The sequence below is a fragment of the Eptesicus fuscus genome, chromosome 9 (genome assembly GCF_027574615.1).
Source record: "Eptesicus fuscus isolate TK198812 chromosome 9, DD_ASM_mEF_20220401, whole genome shotgun sequence".
Classification (NCBI taxonomy): domain Eukaryota; kingdom Metazoa; phylum Chordata; class Mammalia; order Chiroptera; family Vespertilionidae; genus Eptesicus; species Eptesicus fuscus.
In genome coordinates, this window is record NC_072481.1 from 56099547 (window position 1) to 56124377 (window position 24831).

At 38.6% G+C, this 24831-nt stretch overlaps 1 protein-coding gene across 4 annotated transcripts in view; it reads right to left on the reverse strand.

The window, feature by feature from the left end:
* The window catches only part of ZZZ3 (zinc finger ZZ-type containing 3), a 107727-nt gene that overhangs the window by 13686 nt on the left and 69210 nt on the right, over positions 1-24831 (reverse strand). For 3 of the 4 annotated variants that reach the window (XM_028142460.2, XM_054721085.1, XM_008139450.3), the window contains 5 exons: positions 9292-9430; positions 5365-5512; positions 5163-5278; positions 4653-4724; positions 3573-3674 (listed from right to left, as the gene is read on the reverse strand). In XM_028142460.2, coding sequence (XP_027998261.1) covers positions 3573-3674; positions 4653-4724; positions 5163-5278; positions 5365-5512; positions 9292-9430 — 577 coding nt within the window. The remainder of the gene's footprint in view (positions 1-3572; positions 3675-4652; positions 4725-5162; positions 5279-5364; positions 5513-9291; positions 9431-24831) is intronic. The other variant, XM_054721086.1, reaches the window with a different exon arrangement.

Genomic DNA, 24831 nt, shown 5'->3' on the forward strand with positions numbered 1-24831 from the left:
TGAGCAGAAGGAAGGAGATAATAAAGATCATAGCAGAAATAAATGACAGAGATCAAGAAAACAATACAAAAAGATTAATAAAACCAACAGATGATTCTTTGAAAGGATAACCAAGATTGATGAACCTCTAGCCAGGCTCACCAAGAAGCAAAGAGAGAGGACCCAAATAAACAAAATTAGAAATGAAAGAGGCAAAATAACAACAGACCCCACAGAAACACAAAGGATTGTAAAAAAAAAAAAAACTATGAACAACTCTATTCCAACAAACTGGACAACCTAGAAGTAACGGACATATTCCTAGAAAATAGGACATTCCAAAACTCAATCAGGAAGAATAAAAAAATCTGAATATGCCAATAACTAAAACTTCCAGCAAACAAAAGCCCTGGGCCAGATGGCTTCACAGGGGAGTTTTACCAAATATTCAAAGAACTAAAACCTATCCTACTCAGACTATTCCAAAAAATTCAAGAGAAAGGCACACTTCCAAGCTCTTTCTATGAAGTCAGCATTATCCTAATCCCAAAACCAGATAAAGACACTACAAAGAAAGAGAATTACAGGCCAAATCCCTGATGAACATAGATGCTAAAATCCTCAACAAAATTCTAGCAAATCAGATTCAGCATTACATTAGAAAGATCATACACCATGACCAAGTGGGATTTATTCCAGGGATGCAAGGATGGTACAATATCCACAAATCAATAAATGTGATACATCACATAAATAAATTGAGAGATAAAAATCACATTGTCCTATCAACTGATGCAGAAAAAGCATTTTACAATATCCAACACCCTTTCTTGATAAAAACCCTCAGCAAAATGGGAATAGAGGGATAACAACTCAACATAATAATAGCCTTATATGACAAACCTACGGCCCACATCATTCTCAATGGGCAAAAACTGAAACCATTTCACCTAAGAACAGGAACAAGACAGGGATACCCACTCTTACCACTCCTGTTCGACATAGTACTGGAAGTGCTAGCCATAGCAATTAGACAACAAAAAATAAAAGGCGTCCAAATTGGAAAAGAAGTAAAGCTGTCATTATTCGCAGGTGACATGATATTGTACATAGAAAACCCTAAAGACTCCATCACAAAACTACTAGACTTAATAAATGAATTAAGCAATGTAGCAGAATACAAAATTAACACCCAGAAATCTATCACTTTTTTATACACCAATAATGAACTTACAGAAAGAGAAATTAAAAAAACAATCCCATCGACCAATGCAACGAAAAAATTAAGATACCTAGGAATAAACTTAACTAAGGAGGTAAAAGACATGTACTCGGAAAACTACAGGACATTGAAAAAAGAGATAGAGGAAGACATAAACAAATGGAAGTCTATACCGTGTTCATGGATTGGTAGAATCAACATCATTAAAATGTCCATACTATCCAAAGCAATCTATAGATTCAATCCCATTAAAATACCAATGGCATATTTCACAGACCTATAACAAACTCTCCAAAAATTCATATGGAATAAAAAAAGACCCCGAATAGCTGCAGCATTCCTGAGAAAGAACAAAGTAGGAGGGATCTCAATACCAGATATCAAGCTATATTACAAAGCCACTGTTCTCAAAATTGCCTGTACTGGCATAAGAACAGACATACACTGAGTGGTCAGATTATTATGATCTCTGAACGCATAATAATCTGGCCACTTAGTGTGTATGTGTGTATAAGAGGTCCGGTGCATGAATTCGTGCTTGGGTGGGGGTCTGGCCAGCCTGGCCAGGGGGAGGGGACATGGGCGGTTGGCCGGCCTGCCTGCTGGTCGAACTCCTGGTTGAGGGGACAATTTGCATATTAGCCTTTTATTATATAGGATATACACTGAGTGGCCAGATTATTATGTGTTCAGAGATCATAATAATCTGGCCACTCAGTGTATAGACCAATGGAACAGAACAGAGAACCCAGAAATCAACCCAAGCCATTATGCTCAATTAATATTTGACAGTGGAGGCAACAGCATACAATGGAATCAAGACAGTCTCTTCAATAAATGGTGATGGAAAAATTGGACAGATATATGCAAAAAAATGAAATTAGACCAACAGCTTACACCATACACAAAAATAAAACTCAAAATGGATAAAGGACTTAAACATAAGACAGGAAACCATAAAAATCTTAAGAGGAATCCATAGGAAACAAAATATCAGACATATGTCGTAGCAATATCTTTACCAATACAGCTCCTAGGACAATGGAAACTAAGGAGAAAATAAACAAATGGGACTACATCAAAATAAAAAGCTTCTGTACAGCAAAAGAAACCATCAACAAAACAACAAGAAAGCCCACTGCATGGGAGAACATATTTGCCAATGTTATCTCCAATAAAGGTTTAATATCCAAAATTTACAGGGAACTCATACAACTTAACAAATGAAAGATAAACAATCCAATCAAAAAATGGGAAAAGGACCTAAACAGACACTTTTCGAAAGAGGACATACAGAAGGCCGAGAGACATATGAAAACATGCTCAAAGTCACTAATCATCCGAGAGATGCAAATCAAAACAACAATGAGGTACTCTCTCACACCTGTCAGAATGGCTATCATCAACAAATCAACAAACAGTAAGTGCTGACGAGGATGGGAAGAAAAAGGAACCCTCATGCACTGCTGGTGGGAATGCAGACTGGTGCAGCCACTGTGGAGAACAGTATAGTTTCCTCAAAAAATTAAAAATGGAACTCCCATTTGACCCAGTAATCCCACTTCTAGGAATATATCCCAAGAAATCAGAAACACCAATCAAAAAAGATATATGCACCCCTATGTTCATAGCAGCACAATTTACCATAGCTAAGGTTTGGAAACAGCTTAAGTGCCCATCAGCAGATGAGTGGATTAGAAAACGGTGGTACATCTACACAATGGAATACTATGCTGCTGTAAAAAAGATGGAACTCTTACCATTTGCAACAGCATGGATGGACATGGAGAGCAATATGCTAAGTGAAATAAGCCAGTCAGAGAAAGAGAAGTATCACATGATCTCACTCATTTGTGGAATATAATGAACAATATAAACTGATGAACAAAAATAGATCCAGAGACAGAGAAGCATCGAACAAGACTGTCAAACCTCAGAAGGCAGGCAGGGGAGAAGGGTAAGAGATTAACCAAAGGACTTGCATGCATGCATATAAACATAACCAATGAACACAGACACTAGGGGGGTGAGGGCACGTGCTGGGGGGTGGGAGTGGTCGGGGAGAGGTCAATGGGGGGAAAAGGAGACATATGTAATACTTTAATCAATAAAGAATTTTTTAAAAAGTGTATCACTGGTGCATCATCAAGCATTCAACAGACACTAATCCATTACATTTTTATTTTTTAGTATTATCTCAAGTTTGTTCTGAAATCAACACAAAAATATACAATGCTAATTTTAAAACCCTACATATCATTGCACTCTGTAGCTAAAATGATGCTGCAGTCTGCTGATGTCAGTCACACTATCCTTCATAAAATAAACTATCAAAAACATACCAACAATATGGGACTGTCTCCTCAATTACCTGTTTTGCTGTCCTATTGCCTAGTTCATCTGCTATCTTCTGCCAGCGTCGAGATTCCACTTCTTCAGGAGGGTATTTCAGGAGTAGCTGTTCAAGCTTTTTCTAAGCCAAATCCAAGACCACATTTAAGAAAGTTTAATACTGAATTTCTAAATAAATACATCCACATATCACTTTAAATTATAATATTCCCTCCTCACCTTTGGGGAGTAGGCACTAGAAATCGTCATGTAAGAAAAAGTTCCCATAAAGCAACTTAAAGAATTCACGGAGAAAACAAAATTAGAGAATAAACCTATAGAAGCCCTTATAAAGATTTTCTATTCACTTCAGTAAAAAGATAGCATGCAAAAATTAATTAATTAATATTTTACACATCTTGGTGATTTCCACTGACTATCTTTTCTTATAGACTACGTTGAGGTTCACCCTTATACATTTGACAAAAACATATAAATTCACTTGATTTGGACAGGAAAAGAGACTTTCCTTCCTTTGTGTGGTCCTCCATTCAAAGATTTGATTTTAATATTCTGACCTATTCCTCAGTTCTCCCATAGTAATAAATAATAAAGATGCAGAATAATCTGGATGCTTGAAGTCAAGATTCTTAAGCTTTTAATAAACTCATTACAGCTGTGAAGTTAATCCTCCTATGAGACAGAAATGTGTCTCCAACCTTACCCACAAACAGTCCTAGCTGCATGCCAAAATGAAATAGAACCCCCTGACTGGCTTCATCAGCTCCCCTCCACAACAAAACAAGAGCTCACTGAGACACACTTGACTTGGCCCCAAGTTTTTCTCTCCCAAAACTGCACTACAAAAGCTTTAGTCTATCATTTCACTACCTTTTTTACTCTTTCTCACAAAACCCAGCTTCCTCCTTTAAAAATCATCCCAAACAGGATTTCATATATTCTCAAAATCCAAAATTCTTGAAGATTGCAGAAAAGTATACAGAAATAAGTTTAAATATTTTAAATTCATGGTGAAGAGAGATTATAAACAATAATATACACTTTATTCATATCTAATTTTAACTCTTCTTAACCTACACCATTTAGAAATATCTATTACCTGTTCTTCAACAGTCCACAACTGGTTAAAGGTTTCAGGTTTGGTGTCATCACACAGACGTCCTCTTATCATCTGCATATAAAACAAGGCCTTTGTCAAGCAGAAAGGAACAAAGACCATCCTCTGATATAGCCAAATAACAAATTATGGGACTTTTTTTATTAATTCCAAATGTTTTAGTAAATTTACTTTTTAAACATGTATATAATGTAATATTACACATATTACTCATTTAATCCTCACAACAACTCTAAAACATAAGCAATATTAATTATGTTTTATATAAATGAAAACTGCAGCTTGGAGACCTTAATAAATGACATCTGAAGTCCCACAGCTAGTAAGTGTTAGAGTTGGGTATGCAAACCAGGTTTCTCTTAACTTCAAGTTCATGTCCCTGCTATCTTCAGTGAAAAGACTGCTTAAATTTTAACAATACAAATCAGCAAAATGTCAGAATATTTTATCTACAATTCAAATTTTCCTACTCCAATACTGTGTACTGCTTACTTGAGGACGACTGCTTGAGCCTTCTGGACCATCACTCAAAGGCAACACAGAGTATGAAAGGGACTCTCCATCCTTCTTAGGATCTGAAGGACTTTTTGGTCTAGCAGGTAAACCTACTAAATAAAAGACCATGTATAGGATTATTAAAGCAGGACTTTGCCAGGTATTTCTCTACTCAAATTCTTATCATGTCATTTCTTACCTTTATCAAAAACTAGCTTAACTCTCCTAGTATGTCTTTTACGATTTTTAAATTCTCTTTCAAAGTTCCCAAGACTATTGGTATATTGGTCCCATACAATCTCGGGCAATTGAACAACTCTCTGTGGGTATGGAAGCCCTATATCAGCCTGGAAAAAAATAAAATAAAACAGTCTAAATTTAATTCAAGAAATTACCAATTATAGCCAAACTGCAGATGACACCAAATCCAAATAATCATCAACTGGGCATTTCCAGTCACTATTAAAATCCAATAGCCAATGAAGTTAAGATAATGTAGTCTACACATTAAATGGTAAAGATGATAACAAGGAAAGGATGAATCAATTTAACAAAACATAAGCACTATTTTTAGAGCTCTAAAGCTGAACTGTATAGACATATTGTACATTATCACTAACAGACTTTAAACATAAATAGCAAAGCAAAAAAAAAGGTTGTTTATTTTAAATGTAGTCCATGTTCACCACTTCTCCATAAAACAATGATTTTCACAATATATACTCTTACGACATGTAAGAAAATTATATCTTGAGAATCAAAATTATACCTTTAATTTACTTGAAATTCAGTTACTTTACCAACCACCTTTAGAGAAGTCATTCGTTGTTATAATTACTATAATCAGGTGACTATGATCAATGTCTTTTAAGGGGTTTGGGTTAAACATAGGTGGATGCATTTGTACTACAATTAGGATAGTTTAAATTTCATTGTATGAAAAATTCACCTTTAAAAAAGTCTAAGAATTTTAGTGAATAATATGCATTTGAAGTGTTTTGGTAAGTTAATATGTCTGCAACTTTAAAATGCATCAAAGCATTCTATCTTACAATAAGATGGAATTATGGATTGAAGACTGATAGATATGTGATAAAGCAAAAATAGTAAAATGATAATTGGAGGCTCTAGGTGGTGGATATGTGTGTGTTACTTATATAATACCTTCAACATTTAAAACGATGAGGAAAACAATCATAAATTATAAAACTGGAAGGGCAAAATCCACTTTGTGACACAGAATTCTTAATTTTTATTTTGCTTATCACATATTACATTATCATAACAGTACCTATAAGTCTAAGGTTCAACTTTTGCAAATTAGAGCATCTTTTAAAGTAATGATGGTAATATTAAAGAAAGCTAACAGCCATAAATGTTGCCTGCATTCTATATATTAATATATACCACAAATTTCCTAATTTCAATGAGGAGTTTCTAGATGTCCACTAAAACAAACAGATCACATGTCAACAGCTTAATGTGGTAAACCTAGAGAATAGGCAAATTAAGTATACATGAGTAAACACAGAAAAACAAGAGTCAAACACCTAAAGTAAATCCAGTATAAACATTTCTCTCCAAGAAACACACATTTTTTGCCAGGACCGGTTTGGCTCAGTGGATAGAGCGACGGCCTGCGGACTCAAGGGTCCCGGGTTCGATTCCGGTCAAGGGCATGTACCTTGGTTGCGGGCACATCCCCAGTGGGGGGTGTGCAAGAGGCAGCTGATCAATGTTCCTCTCTCATCTATGTTTCTAACTCTCTATCCCTCTCTCTTCCTCTCTGTAAAAAATCAATAAAATATATATTTAAAAAAAAAAAAAAAAAGAAACACACATTTTTTTCAGGATTATTATAGTATCTGGATTTACTATACACCTGTACATTAAAATTGGTCTATATCACACCTGTTTCTGAGATAAAATGAAAAGAAATTCAGTTCTAAATTAAACTGAAAATGGAGAACCAGCAAATACCCAGCTGCATACAACTTTAATAAATGTGCCTAACTCTATGTTCTGTCCACCTGGAAACATGAACAAAATAAAATTAAGGTTAACAAATGTTTTATCAATATTTACAATACCATCTATTTTAGCTGGATCCATTTTAAGTAATCATTGTAAGTGCTATATCTTCTTGCAACAGCAAATCCTATATAATAAAAACCTAATAATTATGCCAAGTGTCCGACCGTTCGTTCGACCAGTTCCTATGATGCGCGACAGACGCTCTAACCGGTAGGTTAGCTTGCTGCTGGGATCTGGCTGACTGGGACTGGGCGAGATGGACCAGACATGCCCTGGAGCCCTCCCGTAGTCCCTCCCTGGCCCCGATTGTGCACCAGTGGGGTCCTTCAGCCTGGCCTGCGCTCTCTCGCAATCCGGGACCCCTTGGAGGATGTTGGAGAGCCGGTTTCGGCCCAATCACCACAGGCCAGGCCGAGGGACCCACCGGTGCACGAATCCGTGCACCTGGCCTCTAGTTGTTTAATAACAACAGCGCAGAATCAATAAACATCTAAGTGGACACACTATAACAGGGAGGATGCAATAGGGTTCTAGAAACTTTAAGAGTTTTAACAAATCAATATATAGATTCCATATCCATTAAGATAGTCAGTGTTCTTAAAGCACATAGAGAAAGAAATGTTTGTCACGTAAATATTATAGCTAGAAAAATCCAAATAATAAATTAATACATCTAAATGAAACAAAGTCCTCAGGGCCATTCCCTTAATACTTGGTAGATCACTTTTATGATTCATTAAAAATGGGGAACTAATAATTATACTAAAATTGTCACACTAGCCCTAGCTGGTTTGGCTCAGTGGATAGAGCATCAGTCTGCGGACTTAAGGGTTCCAGGTTTGATTCTGGCCAAGGGCACATGCCCAGGTTGCAGGCTTGATCCCCAGTAGGGGCCGTGCAGGAGGCAGCTGATCAATTATTCTCTTTCATCATTGATGTTTCTATCTTTCTCCTCCTCTCCCTTCCTCTCTGAAATCAATAAAGAAAAATATTTAAACCAAGAGTAGTTCAAAACTTTGGAAAACATTAAAAAAATTGTCATAATAGACCTACACAAGCTAGGTTTTTGTTTAAGGTGAAGAAGATTCTTTTTCGTAGTTTTTTCAATTTTAATCTTGTCACACAATGCTGATTAATATTATTGAACAATTACTGGATCCCTAATTTAAGACACAGACTATGTCATAAATGCACATCTAGATTATCTCCACATTTTTATATTATAGCCCTGGCCAGTGTTGCTCAGTAGTTAACAGTGTTGATCCACACACCGAAGCATCATGGGTTCGATTTCCGGTCAAAGGCAGTACTGGGGTTGCAGGTTCAATCCCCAAGGCCTGATCGGGGGCAACCAATCGATGTGTCTCTCTTACTTCAATGTTTCTCCCCACCCACTTCCACTCTCTCTAAAATTCAACAGAAAAACTATCTTCAGATAGGGATTAAAATAATAATAATAAAATAAAAATTAAAAGATTATTATAAAAACTTGAATCACTTTCATATGGTTAACTGTTAAATATGAAAGTTCTGTTTTAAGGAAAACAGAAAATTATAAAAAATTCTATACTAAAATAAAGGACACTTCAAAATTAAGTAAAGTTTATACCTCTACTTCACTGACTTGGCAACCATAATATTAAAAGAGATTTAAAAGAGAGTTTTTGTTTTTATCACCATTGTTTTCTATCTCACTATTTTGAGTTAGTTACAAAAGTAAATTGAAGCTAAAGGTGTTAATAAATCCTGAAGGTTTTTTAGTGTTTTGGTTTTGTTGTCGTTGTTTTTTGTTTTGTTTTGTTTTTTTAGCTAATCCTGAAATCAGGAAAGCAGAAGGAGGAAAACACTCTAAAATGGGTAAAGTACCAGGAAAAGATCATAAAACTTGCTAGGAAACAGGACATCAAGTTCCTATATGAACATCCAAATAAAGTATCTAGCTATTTTCCAGAAGGCAATGTCTTGCCTTCAGTTGTATGGTTAATTACAGAAAGGGAAATAATTAAACATTTTTAAATTATATACCATATAAAAAAACACAAGCTTTTACCAAATAAATCTCAATAAATCTTAAGAAGTGCTCAATATATACCTTCTTCTGGAGTTTCTCCACAAATCCAATGGGATTTTTTAGTGCTTCTTTCTGGTGTCTGCTTAAACTTTCAAGATCCTGGACTGCTTGAGAACGTTGAGCCTCGAGTACAGCAATCGTCTGCAATAGTCTCTGATAACTATAGAGACAAAGAAAAATACCTCACTAAAACTTTCTAGTAACAACAATAAACAAAAACTGAGTTCAAGCCATAATCTACTAATAAGTCACACAGTCTTTTTAAAGTTACCTGGAAGAGTTTAGTAAAACATATTACTGGGAATAAATGAGGTCTTCCTGAGTTACGAAGTACCTAGTCAGAAAATATCAGTTAGAGAAAGCAAAGCCTTATTTCTCCATTAAAAAATGTATTTGATTGATTTTGAGAGAGAGCGCAAGGGAGAGAGGAGAGGAGGAGAGAGAGACATCCATTTGTTCTTCCACATATCCATGCATTCACTGGTTGATTCTTCTATGTGCCCTGACCGGGGATTGAACCTGTAACTTTGGCCTTTGGTGTATGGGAACAATGCTCTAACGGAGCTACCTGGCCAGGGCCTCCCCAATGTTTTAATTCTTGAAGCTGAACAAGTATAGAAAATAAGAAAGTATCTTGACTTTCCAACAATCAAAGTCATCAAGAAACTGCTAAACTAAAAAAAATTAAAACCGTAAGACTTCAGCACTAGGAGGGATCACCAAAGTTAGCTCTCTGTTGTACTCCATTGGAATAAGCAATCTGAGGCACATTTTCTTGCCCAGAATTACAGAAAACTGTCACATAATTCAACATGATCTTGTGTGTCATGCTTTTCATTTGCTCTACTACACTGTTCTACAGGATGTTTACTTTCATCTCTATTTTTAAGTATTGAATATTTTTAAAGAAAGTAGGCCATTAAGATTTTTTTTTATTTTTTACTTCCCTGCCTACAAAAGTCCATTTAGCACAGCTAACAAATTTACCCACACAAATCTACTTACTACCTGTCATTATCCTGAAATCTCACTATGGTACACGTTTACTAATTAATTTCCTCCCTCCCCCTCTCTCTCCCTCTAGTTCAGATTGTCTTGCTTTTCTGATTAAGGTCTAATTTCACATACAGATACACATATGTAAACATGTTGACCCAAAACCCTGAATACTCAAATACATTTTGCAAAAAGAATCAAGAACAAGTCACTCTAAGTTCACTTCAAAATAAGTGGTTAAGCCCTAGATGGTTTGGCTCAGTGGATAGAGCATCCGCCTTCACACTGAAGGTTCCGGGTTCAATTTGGGTCAAGGGCACATGCCCAAGTTGCAGGCTCGATCCCCATTAGGGGGCATGCAGGAGGCAGCCTATCAATTATTCTCTCTCATCATTGATGTTTCTATCTCTTTCTCCCTCTCCCTTCCTCTCTGAAATCAATAAAAATATATTTAAAAAATAATAAGTGGTTAAGTCCTTAAAGTGTTAATGATGCACGATTTTTTATGGCCTCAACTAAATTTCATTGTTTCCCACTAGACTGTGAACTTCACAATGGCAAACACATCTTAAAAGTCCACTAATTATTAATCCAGTGTGCAGCACACTCCCCAGCATATAGATTTGCAATAAATATTTTTTAAATATATATATACTAGAGGCCCGGTGCACAAAAATCGTACGGGGGAAGGGGGGAAGGGGTACCTTCAGCCCGGCCTGCACCCTCTCCAATCAGGGACCCCTGCGGGATCGGGCCTAAACAGGCAGTCGGACATCCCTCCCGCAATCCAGAACCGCTGGCTCCAAACCACTCACCTGCCTGCCAGCCTGATCACCCCTAACCACCTCTGCCTGCCGGCCTGATCGCCCCCTAACTGCTCCCCTGCAGGCCTGATCGCCTCTAACTGCCCTCCCCTGCCGGCCTGATCGCCTCTAACTGCTCTCCCCTGACAGTCTGATCGCCCCTAACTGCCTCTGTGTCGGCCCCCACCACTGTGGTTTTGTCCAGAACGATGTCCAGTCTAATTAGCATATTACCCTTTTATTAGTATAGAAGATATACTAGAGGCCCAGTGCACAAAATTCGTGCACTGGGGGGCGAGGGGGGTCCCTCAGCCCGGATTGCAAGAGGGTGCAGGCCAGGCTGAAGGACCCCACAGGTGCAGGATCAGGGCCAGGGAGAGAGCAGGAGGTTGGCCAGCCAGGGAGGGACCGCAGGAGGGCTCCAGGGCATGTCCGGCCCATCTTGCTCAGTCCTGATCGACCAGACCCCAGCAGCAAGCTAATCTACCGGTCAGAGTGTCTGCCCCATGATGGTCAGTGCTCATCACAGCGAGCGGTTGAGTGGCCTTAGCATATCATTAGCATATTACTTTGCTTTGATTGATTGAATGGCCAACCGGACACTTAGCATATTAGGCTTTTATTATATAGGCTTTTTTAATGGATTTCAGAGAGGAAGGGAGAGGGAGAAAGAGATAGACACCTCAATAATGAGAGGGAATCATTGATCAGCTGCCTCCTACATGCCCCCTTCTGGGGATCGAACCCCCAACCTGGGCACATGCCCTGACTGGGAATGGAACCATGACCTCCCGGTTCATGGGTCCATGCTCAGCCACTGAGCCGCACCAGGCGATATTTTTTGAATGGACAAATGAATGAACAGATACTCAATGCAGGCAAAAATATACTGAATCTTTTAAGTTCAGAAGTCAGAAAATTAGCAGAAATTTCAAGGGTAAAAAAAAAAAAAATATGCAATTCACAAACACAGCACAATTGCAACGTTATAGCAGAACGCTTTCTCAGCTCCCTGCCTAAAACACATCTTATTCTTGTTCTCAAGTCCCCTGTTAACTAATCCTTGGTGAAGTGTTTAATAATTAAGGTTAAAAATGGCTAGCACTGAAGGGTAAGACTCCTCTCAAGCTAGAGATACTTCATTTAAAAGTTGGAACTGAGTTGGAAAGTAAGGGCAGTACTAAGTCACTACAGAGATCGTCTAAACTCACTTTTCACCAAGTCTCTGTTTGCTTTGAGGTGTGTGGAGCATGCAAACCTGACTGTGCTGGCTGTTTTGTTTCTACCAAGCAGGCTCACTCGGGCTCAATCTTAGGGTGACAACAGTGAGCTGAGTACTAGAACCTATCCTCTTTATCATATTCTTAACTGCCATATTTCACCTGCTAGCAGAATTCCCACCCTGCTAGTTGAATAACTATAGACTTGTCATAGCATCTCTATAATATGATGGACTACTGTTTTAAACAGGAGTTACACATTTCTGTATCATCAATATAAAAATTATTGTGACCTGGGGGGGGGAGGGTTAGATGGAGGGGACAAAGGGGGTGGGGATGGGAGACATCTGCAATACTCTCTACAATAAAAAATATATATGCCCTAACTGGTTTGGGTCCATGGATAGAGCGTCAGCCTGTGGACTGAAAGGTCCCAGGTTCAATTCCAGTCAAGGGCATGTACCTTGATTGCGGGCACATCCCCAATAGGGGGTATGCAGGAGGCAGTTGATCGATGTTTCTCTCTCAACTCTCTATCCCTCTCCCTTACTCTCTGTAAAAAATCAATAAAATATATTTTTTAAAAATATACATATATATGAAAGAAAAATGACTGTAAGTGTATAAAATTTCAGCAACAGCTGAAAGCACAGTAAACATCAGTAAGGAATAAGAATAGAGTTATGGAAAAAATAAGTGGAGGCTTGAAAAAAGTGCTAGTCAGTTACTGACATTGGGAAGAAAGGCCTCTATCTGAAGCAAATAAATTTTAACAATTTTAATTGTATGTAAATTATTCCACAATAATTTTGACTTTAAAGAAATAATTCCAACAAAGATGACATAGAAAGTGTAACTTTTCAACTCTTATTTTGCTTCTCTTTAATCAAGATAAAATGATTATCAGGTTGAAAGGCCTACGATAGACACTGGTAAAGACTTCATGTTCAGAATAAGTGAGAAGACTAATAAAACAGTGAATTCAAGTCTTCTGGCCCAGCGAATTTAATTACTACCTAGAGTACTCAAGAGATTTTACCAGTAAGATTACCATATACATCCCTATACAGAAATGAAAGGAATCATTAAAAACTGGGGTGACATCTAAAAAAAGTGATACATACAAATGTATTTTCAATCCCACCTACTCACCCACTTTACCTCCTAAGCAAACTACTGGAAGCTGATTCAGGCATCAATGAAGACAAGATTAATTTATTTAATAATTATTTACCAAGAGAATAAGACAATATCCTAAAAGCTGTAGTTATTATCAACGTAAAGGAGGCATAGAGCTTAAGTATAACAGGGGAGCTACACTGAGAGGGAGAAAAGGAATTAGATAAAAGTGAATGGGACAGCATTGGCCATGCTGTTGGACGTCCATCGTAGTAGTCTGTCTACTTTACGTATAATTTAAATTCTCTACAATGAATTAAAAAGAAAACTCCAACTGTAGTCCATACTAGTGGGTGATGTGACCATTCTACTCTTCCTGAACTGGTCAGATCACACCTGCTACTACTATACACGGCTCTGCTTTAAGACAAACAGGTTCAAGAACAGATAAGACAGATGAGAAACAATGTAATAAGAACAAACAATAGTGTCCAACACATTTACCAGATGTGTACCGTACAGGTGGGGCAAAGGTAGGTTTATAGTTGCTCATATGGAAAATTATAATTAATAAATAGAATAAATTCTGTTTTGCATACTTACAACTATATACCTACTTTTGCCCCACCCTGTATTCCAGACATTGTTGTACTTTAAATGTAATAACTCAATCCTCACAGATTTATAAGGTACCATTTCCTTCATTTTACAGATAAGGAAACCAAAGCACAGATTAAGTAACTTGTCAAAAATCAGACCAACCATTTACTGTACAGATGTGATGTGAGGAATGGTTAAAGACTCTGAGAATACTTAGCCAAAAAATGAAAATCTCCAACAGAAAATTATTTCAATCTTTACTTAACACCCAGCGATATGGGTATAAAGGGTCAAACTAGAATCAAATTGTGATAACTGCACAATAATGAAAAAACAGCTTGTCTCAGTCAAAACCAATTAAAAGTTGGCAGGATAGCACCCAATCATCCATACATGTTCATACAGCTATTTAAAGGAACCTCAACCTCAAGCACTAAAAATCCCAAAATTCTTTAATTCCAGTATAATATGCTACATTCACTTTTGATACTCATAGAACCAAGTAAGAGAATTAAATAATTATTTTAAATGTATATATTTTTATATGAATGCACGTATAGTTATAGTAAGCTTACCTGAGGCAAAGAATTGTTCATTTTATTTTATTTCAATTCTTAAACATAAAATAAGGCAAATTTAGCACTTATATTATGGCATTATATTTGGCTAAAATATATTCAAATCTATGTCTGTTTTCACTACCTTTCATTATCCAAGTCCTCTTGAATTCTTTATTCACTTCTGTGAATATAAAAATATTTCTATGCGAGACTATAGAAGTAAAAGCCCTGATGTCTGGAAGAGAATTTTATTGTCCAATTTCTAGGCAGTATTACTACACACACTGTGAGGGAGGGAAAGATTTTTCTTTCAACCCAACCAGAATCTTTTTCATGAGATCAGTTTAAACAACTCTTTAGTTCACACAGCATTGGTATTTTTTTAAAATATATTTTTATTGATTTCAGAGAGGAAGAGAGGAGAGATAAAAACATCAATGATGAGAAAGAATCATTGATCAACTGTCTCCTGCATGATCCACTCTGGGGATTGAGCCCACAACCCGGGCATGTGCCCTGACTGGGAATCGAACTGGTGACCTCCTGATTCAGAGGTCAATATGCTCAACCACTGAGCAACACCAGCTGGGCACAGCACTGGTTCTTAAAAAAAAATAATGAAGGAAACATTTTTAAAAATTCAGGCTGAAGGCCTTTCTGCCAAAAACTTGGCCTGATTCTTCAAACAGTCATTAAACAGTGTCATTAAAGACAAAATAAAAAACAAAGCTCTTCTAGATAAGAGATCTACAGCTTATGACTTGACTATTTTTATAAATAAAATTTTACTGGAATATAGCCACACTCATTTGTTTAATTACTGTCTATGGCTACCTTTTAGCTAAAATGAGTGAGCAAAGTAGTTGCAAAGTGAAGTTGATCCCCAAAGCCTAAAATATTACGTTCTGGCCCTTTAAGAAAAAATCTGCTAGGCCCTACTCTAGATTAAAGGATACGGAGACATGATAACCAAATGTAATGCATAATCTTGGATTACAGACCACTGGGGCAGAAACAAACATTTTTGGGGATAAATGGAAAAATTCAGATTATGGATTATATCATTTTATTATATCAATGCCAAACTGCTGGGGTAAAATAAGGTATTTAAGGTTATGCAAGAGAATATCCTTGTATTTAGGAGATATAGATACTGAAGTATAAGGGTGATAAGTCTACAACATACTTTTAAATTACTCAACAAAAAAGTTTCAAAGTATATGAAGTGAGGAAGAGGATGAGGGAAAAGAAAAAGAGAAGAAATGTTACAAAATGTTAAGCTGTTAACTGATGAATATAGCTGAAGGGCATATAAATACTTAGCATGGTATTCTTTTAGCTTTCCTAAAAACTGAGTAATGAAGAAGCTATTTACTATACTTTGCTACTGCAAATGAGCAGCTTGATTATCCTATAGATACTAGTCTTGATTAAACACAGTGAAAAAACTAGAGGACATAAGGTGACATGAGCATAAATGTATTAGCTTAACTCCACTGTAAGAAAAGGGAAGTGAATATAGAAAAACTTACAATCATGTAAATTAACCCATATGTTTTCACCTATGTGCATATGTGCACGAACGCATACGTGTATGCATTGGTGAGCAGAAGGAAGTAAGAGAAAGAAAAACAAGACATACATTAGATTACATTTTCAGTAGGACAAAACTATGTAGTGAGATGGCTCTCAAGAATAACAATCAGGCCACGGATTTGTTTGTTATAACAAATTTCATCCTAGCAATTTACCAGTGTAAAATAATTTATGGACAAAATGCCTCAATCTAACTACGTCACAATTTTAATCAAGTGTGATATTTCTCTTTTTTGCAAAATACTGAGTTCATTATATATATACATGATTGAACAATTTTGATGTGAGTAGCATACACATTTAATAATGTATCTATTTGGTGAAATAGGAACTGTATAATGGATACTTTCTCTTTCTTCATGAAGGAATTCAAACACTGAAACTATGCGATCTATGAATTCAATAATTCACAAATGATCACTTGCTCTCTATGAAAATAAAGAACTCATTAGAGGGTGATCAAAAAGCAGTTTATGATATTCTGTGTTAAGAGAAAAACTAGTATCTCAGCTTCTGATAATATGTCTTTCCAGGTATAAAGCTCAATGCTATTAAAAATAACTAAAAATGCTGAATTGAAAACAAGAAAAAAACCATGTATTTGTTCATTTTAAAAGAATGGAAGAACCAGTAATAAACTCAGATTTTTTTGGCATAAATTGGGATAGTCAAATGGAGCACAAAACTTTGGGCTTGAGGACAGGTACTGAACCATGCAAGCTTGAGCTCAACTGCCTGTATTTCACGTGGCCAGGGTACAGAAAACAAAGCTACCAAGGTAGGTAGTCTAATAGGAGACCCTCTTCCATCAAGCTGCAACCCTACCTACCTCTCACTTCCATCCCATAGGAGAGCTGCTTTGGAACTGAGGAGAAAAGCAGATAAAAATTTCAACCATAAAAAGGCAGTCCTTGTATGTATCTGCTGCCCAAATCTTATTATCTGGGTGGCCTAAAAAGACTAAAGCCATGACTATTATAGTTTAAAGCGGTGCTTCTGGACTGGTTCAAACACTTCCATCCCCTGCCAAGACACTCACAGAGCAAATGCAATTTTCTCTGGTCTTCCATTGTAGGCCTCAAAAACAACCAATAAATAATTTTCCAAAGAAAATGAACAGCTCACATTTTTAAACTACCAAAAGCACACAAGAAAACAAGACACAAATAATAAAGAATAAAAATAAAAGACAAGCTTAAAAATAGCTATAGGGAATAAGAAGCAACAAAAATTGAGTATGTAGGAAACTACAAAGAGTGAATATGTAGCTCTGAAAAGGAAGCAAATTCAAATTTTAAAAATATAATAATTAAAATGAAAAGCTCAATAGAAACAAACTTCCAGTTCCTAAAAATGGAGACAAGGTAAATTCTGAACAAAATCTTCATTGAAGACAAGCTGAAAAAAGAAAAAAAAAAAAAAAAGAAAAAAAAATATATACACACACACACACACACACACACACACATACATACATACACACACACATATGCTCTTAAATGGATCAAGGAGCTAAGAGAATCATGAGGTATTACCAGGTCAAGAACCATGAGAAGATGTAAACCAGAAAGTTAAAACACTTTGGAGGTACTTTTGCCCTGGAGCAATTTACTGATCCAGAAGAGGTGGCTGAGAGCTAGGCCGTGCTTTAAATGGTAGAAGATCAAAGCTGGAGTCCAGGGCGAACCAAAGGTAGAGGCTCTGGGAAATCCGCCTAAGCTTTGGCCTGGGATCCTGAAGAGCTACACCCAGGGAGTAAAGTAAACAGGAAGTAAATAGCCCCCTTAGAGAAGACTAGGATACCTCAGTTTGTAATTAACTAGAAAGGCTGAAGATATCCATATGTAGACATCCCATACGTAGGTATGTAACCTCAAGAAACTGTTGAATATACACAACATACATTTTAATAGCTCTATTCATAACCTAACCCCAGAAACAACCTAAATGTCGACCTAAGCAGAATGGATAAACTGTGGTATTTGTGCAGCAATGAAAATAAACAAACTACATCTATTGGGGGCCAGCTGGTTTGCCCTGAAGGGTGTCCCGGATCAGGTGGGGGTTCCCTTGGGGCATGGGGCAGCCTGAGCGAGGAGCCTGTGGTGGTTTGCAGGTCGGCCACGCCCCCTGGCAACCCAAGCGGAGGCCCTGGTATCTGGAATTTATTTTCCTTCTACAATTGAAACTTTGTAGCCTGGAGCAGAGCCAAGCCTGGGGCTCCCTTTGCGGCCGGCAGCCATTTCTGTTGGGGTTATAATTGAAACTTTTTTGCCTTATGCGGGTGGGCCCGGCCAGGGTGTGCGGAAAGCTTTGCTTCCCCTGTTGCTGGCGGCAACCCTGGCCTGCTCTCTCAAGCTCCTTTCTGCCGCCATTTGTTTGAATTTGTTTACCTTCTATAATTGAAACTTTGTAGCTTGAGTGGAGGCTTAGGCCTGGCAAGGGCAGGCGGAAAGCTTGGCTTCCTCTGTTACCTAGGAAACCTTGCTCTCTGTGGCTGTAGCCATCTTGGTTTGGGTTAATTTGCTCGCTCTGATTGGATGGTGGGTGTGGCTTGTGGGCGTGGCCTGTGGGTGTGTCAGAGGTATGGTCAATTTGCATATTTGTCTATTATTGGGTAGGATATGCTTAACAAAGGGACACAGATAATAGTGTGGTGAAGATCTGGGATGGGGCAGAGGCTGGGAGAAGGGGGGAGGAAATAAGGAATATCTGTAATACTGTCAATTAAAATTTAAAAATAAAGATAAGCAAAGAAAGGAGGCTAGAATGATCCAGGTGATAATATAATGGATTAGCAGTAGAGTTGAAATATGAATTTATATTTAATTTAGTAAAGATACAGATGACTACATATAGAAATATTTACATGTGTATATCCACAAGTTAGTATACATATGTGTGTTTCCTTGCTCTCTTGCTAATTAAAAGCAACACCAACCCCCCACCCCACCCCCAGGGCAATGAGCAAAGTATCCAAATACTGGTTTCTAACACTGCTCTTGAATAAAGGGAACAAGAATTTCCTGGAGAGACAGCTGATCCTAGAATAGGGGCATAAAATATACAAGATGAGCCTAAAAGTGAGTATGTGCTCAAAAGACACAGACAACAAAAATACATCACTTTGATGGGAAACAGGACCCAACAGAAAGGTTCCCAAAGGCCAAAGCTAGAACAATTTGATAAACAAAATAAAGTACTAAATTATAACCCAAGGTATATAGAGAAACATTTGAGTCCATACTACCATAGATAATTGAATTAGAAGAACAAAAAGAAATCTCCCACACGAAACTCTAAATAACTCTGCCCTCAAGGAGGGAGCACATAACTCCCTGTTCCTACGTGTGAGCTGTGCGGTATTACATCAGCTAGGTGATCAAAGTCAACATCAGCAAAAAAAAATCATATTAATAGCATTTACCCTGGCTATGACATGATAAAAGACACTGTACCTGTGTGGTCTTCCTCTCAATAGCTCACAACTCCAGACTAATTGTGAGGAAAACAACAAATTCCAATAGGTGAAAATCTATATACATAGTACCTGAACAGTATGCCTCAAAACTGCACAATTCATCAAGGAAAGTCTGAGAAACTGCCAAAGCCAAGAGAAGCCTCGGGAGACATAAAAACTAAATGTAATGTGGTATCTTAGATGGGACTCCAGAACAGAAAAGCATATTAAGCTAAAACTAAGGAACTCTGAATACAGTGTGCACTTAATTGTATTACATAGTAGAGGCCTGATGCACAAAAATTCGTGCAAGAGTAGGCCTTCCTTCCCCCCGGCTGCCGGCACTGGCTTCCCTCCGGCACCCAGGACCCGGGCTGGCTTCCCTCAGGCCGTCCGCAGGCACATGGGACACGGGCTGGCTTCCCTCCAGCCCGGGCTTCATCAGGAAGGGTGTCCGGTCTAATTAGCATATTACCCTTTTATTATTATAGACTAGAGGTCCAGTGCACAAATTCGTGCACAGATGAAGTCCGGCCAGCCTAGGCCCTGGGGCCGACCTGTGGGGAGGAGGAGACAGTGGGAGGTTGGCCATCCAGCCCGCCCCAACCGCGGCCCAATAAGGGCCGGGCTGGCTGGGGTGAGGGGCTATGGGCAATTGGCCAATGGGCCCCAGCCCCAATTGGTGGTGGGGCCAGGCCGGGGGAAGAGGCCATGAGTCATTGGCCAGCGGGCCCTGCCCCTGATCAGAGTGGGGGGGGCCGATAGGGGCGGAGCTGGCTGGGGGGAGTGGCTGCTGGCCGATCGGGGTGGTGGGGGCCCAGCAGGGGCGGGGCCAGTTGGGGGGAGGGGCTGTGGGCCAATCGGGGTGGTGGGGGCCCATCGGGGACAGGGCCAGCCAGGGGAGGGGCTGCAGGAGGATGGCTGGCTGGCCCCGCCCCCCAATCGAGCCAGTTCCCTGGCCGCAGTGGGCATCATAGTGACCGGACCGGTTGTTCCGGCATTCTGGTCGCTGACTTTTTATATATATAGACTAGATGCCCAGTGCATGAAATCTGTGCACTTGGTGGGGAGGGGTCCCTCAGCCCAGCCAGCACCCTCTTGCTGTCCGGGAGCCTTCAGGGGATGTCCGACTGACACCACCGTGGGGAGCGGGACTAAGCCATCAGTCAGACATCCTTAGCGCTGCCGCGGAGGCGGAAGAGGCTCCTGCCACCACCGCTGTGCTGGCCAGCCATGAGCCTGGCTTTTGGCTGAGCGGTGCTCGCCCTGTGAGAGTGCACTGACGACCAGGGGGCAGCTACTGCATTGAGCATCTGCCCCCTTGTGGTCAGTGCACATCATAGCAACTCATCGTTCCGCCATTCGGTCGATTTGCATATTAGCCTTTTATTATATAGGATATTAATTAGGACATATATAACATACCAGCTTATTAATTATAATAAATGTATTAACATAAGACAGTAATAGAAAAAACTGGGTAGAGGATATTTGGAAATTCTCTGGACTTCATTTTTCTGTAAACCTAAAAGTATACTAAAAAATAAAGTCCATTTAAAAAAACCAAGAGTTTTATAGTTTCTTCACTGGGGTAATAAAATTTTACTAACAAACCTTCAAAATTGGTATTTGAAAACAATACAAATGATTTAAAACTCTTATAATGAATCAAGGGTAGAAAATCCTGACCTGAGAGTCAGGACACATGTAACAAGTGGCAAACCTTCCACAAGCTTTGAAATCTTGAACATACTCATCTCTTCTGGTCTGGGTTTTTACACCTATCAATTGAGAGGGATAAAAACAGCCTCTGAAACCATTATCATCATACCAATTGTAAAGTGTTAGAATACATTACTTTAGTAGATCATAATAATAAACAAAAAATTTTGCAGTACTGCCAATTTCTAAGAGAAAGATAAAAAGTCAGGTTAAATTACATGGACAATTAGCAAAATAGCTCTGCCACTACTACTCCTAGGAGTTGACTCCCACCATTGAACCCTAAATTGATCCTAGTCACCCATTAATTGACTTTTTAACTACCGTATCTTTATCCTAAATTAGAAGCGAGTACTACATTATGACAGGAAAGAGTGAGGAAATGCCTAGGATGTGCCTGCCTTAAAGTTCCAAATCACACAATATTTACATTTATCCATTTTCAAATCAAAACATAATACCAGACTTTAACCATGGCCAAAGTTATAAACCACTTCTAATATTAGTAAATCAAATGTAAAAAGAACAGTAATTCTTCAGAGCAGCACTGATGTACAGGGTGACTGGAATGAAGACTACACAGCATGGCAGCAAAGGTAGAGGCATCCAGAGCCAGCACAGCCTCCATAGGTGTCTCCAGTTGCTCCCTCTTCATTTTCTCTCGGCATTCACAACTGATAATCAGCAGACCAAATAACTCAAAGAAGCCTTCTTTCTAGTTAACCAAAACACTGGCTATCCCACCACCACAGTAAATGAACTTGAAATAGTCAGGGGTCATTCAAAATTAAATAGATACAGAATTACACAATATAATCAGTGAGGATGGTCTATAAACAATATGATTTATAGACCACCCTCACAGAATTTATTATGGTGATTAGAAAAATGATACATAGGAGAGAAAAATCCACAAAATATTCTGAATCTTTAAAAAGTTTGGCAATGATTAAATCAATGTGGAGATACTATATCATGTATAGCAACCTTGGTACCTAGTTTCAAGAAATTCACAGCCTAAGAAAGAAGATGGCTAGAGTTGGTCTGAAATTTTTCAGGGCCAAATTTATGAGTCACATTTAGTTCAGGTTAGTGAAAGATGAAAGAACATCAGTTTCTTTATTTATAACTAGAGGCCCAGTGCACAAATTCGTGAATGGGTGGGGTCCCTTGGCCTGGCGGGTGATCGGGGCCGATCAGGGCCGTCTTGCCCAGTCCAAGGGGAGGGACCATAGATCGGTCCACCGCAGAAGGTTTGCTGTTGGAGCGCACTAACCACCAGGGGGCAGCTCCTGGATTGAGCATCTGCGCCCTGGTGGTCAGTGCACATCATAGCGACTGGTCGTTCGGTCAACCGGTCTTAACGGTCGCTTAGGCTTTTATATATGTAAACTTCATTTTTGACACAAAGAATAATATTTCTCCAAGTCATATTACTACACCAAACTTGATTAAGAATCTTTTTTTCTTTTGGCCAGATTGTGGAGAAACAGAGAAACATTGATGAGAGAGAGAGAGGGTTGCCTCCCATACATCCCCCAACTGGGATCAAACCTGAAACCTGGGTATGTGCCAGGGCTTGATTAAGAATCTTAGTTAAAAGTAAATATCCTTCAAAAAGAATTGCCACTGAGGATATTCTGCAAACTGTTAAAAAAAAAAAATGTGAGTTCCAAATCATTTTAAGCAATGATACCTGAGTCCAGCAAAGTGAGGATCTAATATCTATTAGGTAAAGAACATTCTACTTCTTTTTGCTTTTAAAATAAAGCTTAGTAAATCAATATTCGCATGCTACCTAATATAACCACTATGCAATACCTGCATGTCACAGGCCCCCTCAAATTAACTATTTCTTGTTAATCACATTTAAATAACCATAATAATATGAAAGATTCCCAAGAGCTTTAAAGTCTACAGACATTATACACTCTCAATTCTTTTTATGTTACCTCTTAGATAATTCTCATTAATTGGCCAGGCATGCTTCCTATCCCTGCCCTTGAAAAACATAATTCCTTTCCTCAAAATAGCTGATTTCTCTTTAAATGCCCAGTATTTGTATTTATCATCATTAGTACTATTGGCTTCACAGCTTCCCAGTATGAAGAATAGTCACAAGTCCCTAATTCCCAAGAACCCTTTGATGTTCTTAGGAATAATAGTCATACTTAAAATGTCCAATCATAACACCACACAATTTAGCTAACCCAAGTTAGTTTCAAGACTGCTAAGTGAATGCCAGCTGAGCACTACAGTTTCTCTAAATATATTATTAGGTTTTCATAACCTGTCTACTTCAAGAGGTAATATCTTTAAATACTGAGGCAAAAAAGTAATGACAGCTCAGTAATCAGTTTTTCCTTGTTAAAAACATCAATTTCCTTTTTTTTTTTTTGCACAAACTACCTCTGCTATTTAAAAAAACAAAACTAAAAATTGTGGCATGTGCTTCTCATATATGCATACTTACTTATAAATTATGCTTTACTATACTTACGACATACATTATAAACATATACAAAGAACCCCAGAAATTCCTAAGAATGAGGAAGAGTCATTAAATAGTATTTCTTCCTATCTCCCAGTGGATTATCTCAAGCATCCCTGGTATGCATATACCTCACCCATACATTTTTTTGGCATTCCTTTGACTGTATTAAAATTCATATACCACAAAATTAACCATTTATCCATTTTAAAGCATAAAATTAAATTAAGTGATGTTTAGTACTTACAATGTATGCAACCATCTGCCCCTGGCAGCCTTTAATCTTCCTGTCTCTATAAATTTGCTTATTCTGGATATTTTATATAAATACCTGTCGTGTCTGGAATCTTTCACTTAGCATAATATCTCCAAGATTCATCTATGTTGTAGATGTACTTCATTTGTTTTTATGGCTGAACTAGAGGCCCAGTGCACGGATTTGTCCAGGGCGTGTCCAGCCTGTCTCACCCAGTCCCGACTGGCCAGACCCCAGCAGCAAGCTAATCTACCAGTTGGAGCATCTGTCCCCTGGTGGTCGGTGCATATCATAGCTACCGGTCGAACAGTTGCTTAGTCTTTTATATATATACTAGAGTCCCAGTGCATGATTAAATCATGCACGTGTAGGGTCCCCTACATGCTTTCGCTTTCGATCACGGGGGAGCTGGGTGCCTGTCCACTGGTGCACCAGGCCTTTCAGAAGCCTCCGACGTGGCAAAGGCTTCTGAAAGGCCTGGTGCCTGAGCGGACAGGCACCCAGCTCCCCTGCTTTTGATGGTCCGTGGCGGGACGTGAGCTCGCTGCCCCAGAGGTCCCTTCTATGCCACAGCACAGCCATGGCTCAGACGCTGAGCTCGCGCCGCTGCTGGCAATGCAAGCTCAGCGTCCCGCCGGCCCAATCGGCCACCCCAGCCACCCCAAGTCCCGCCCCCCCGCCAATCGTGGGCATAGCAAAGGTATGGTCAATTTGCATATTTGTCTATTATTAGGTAGG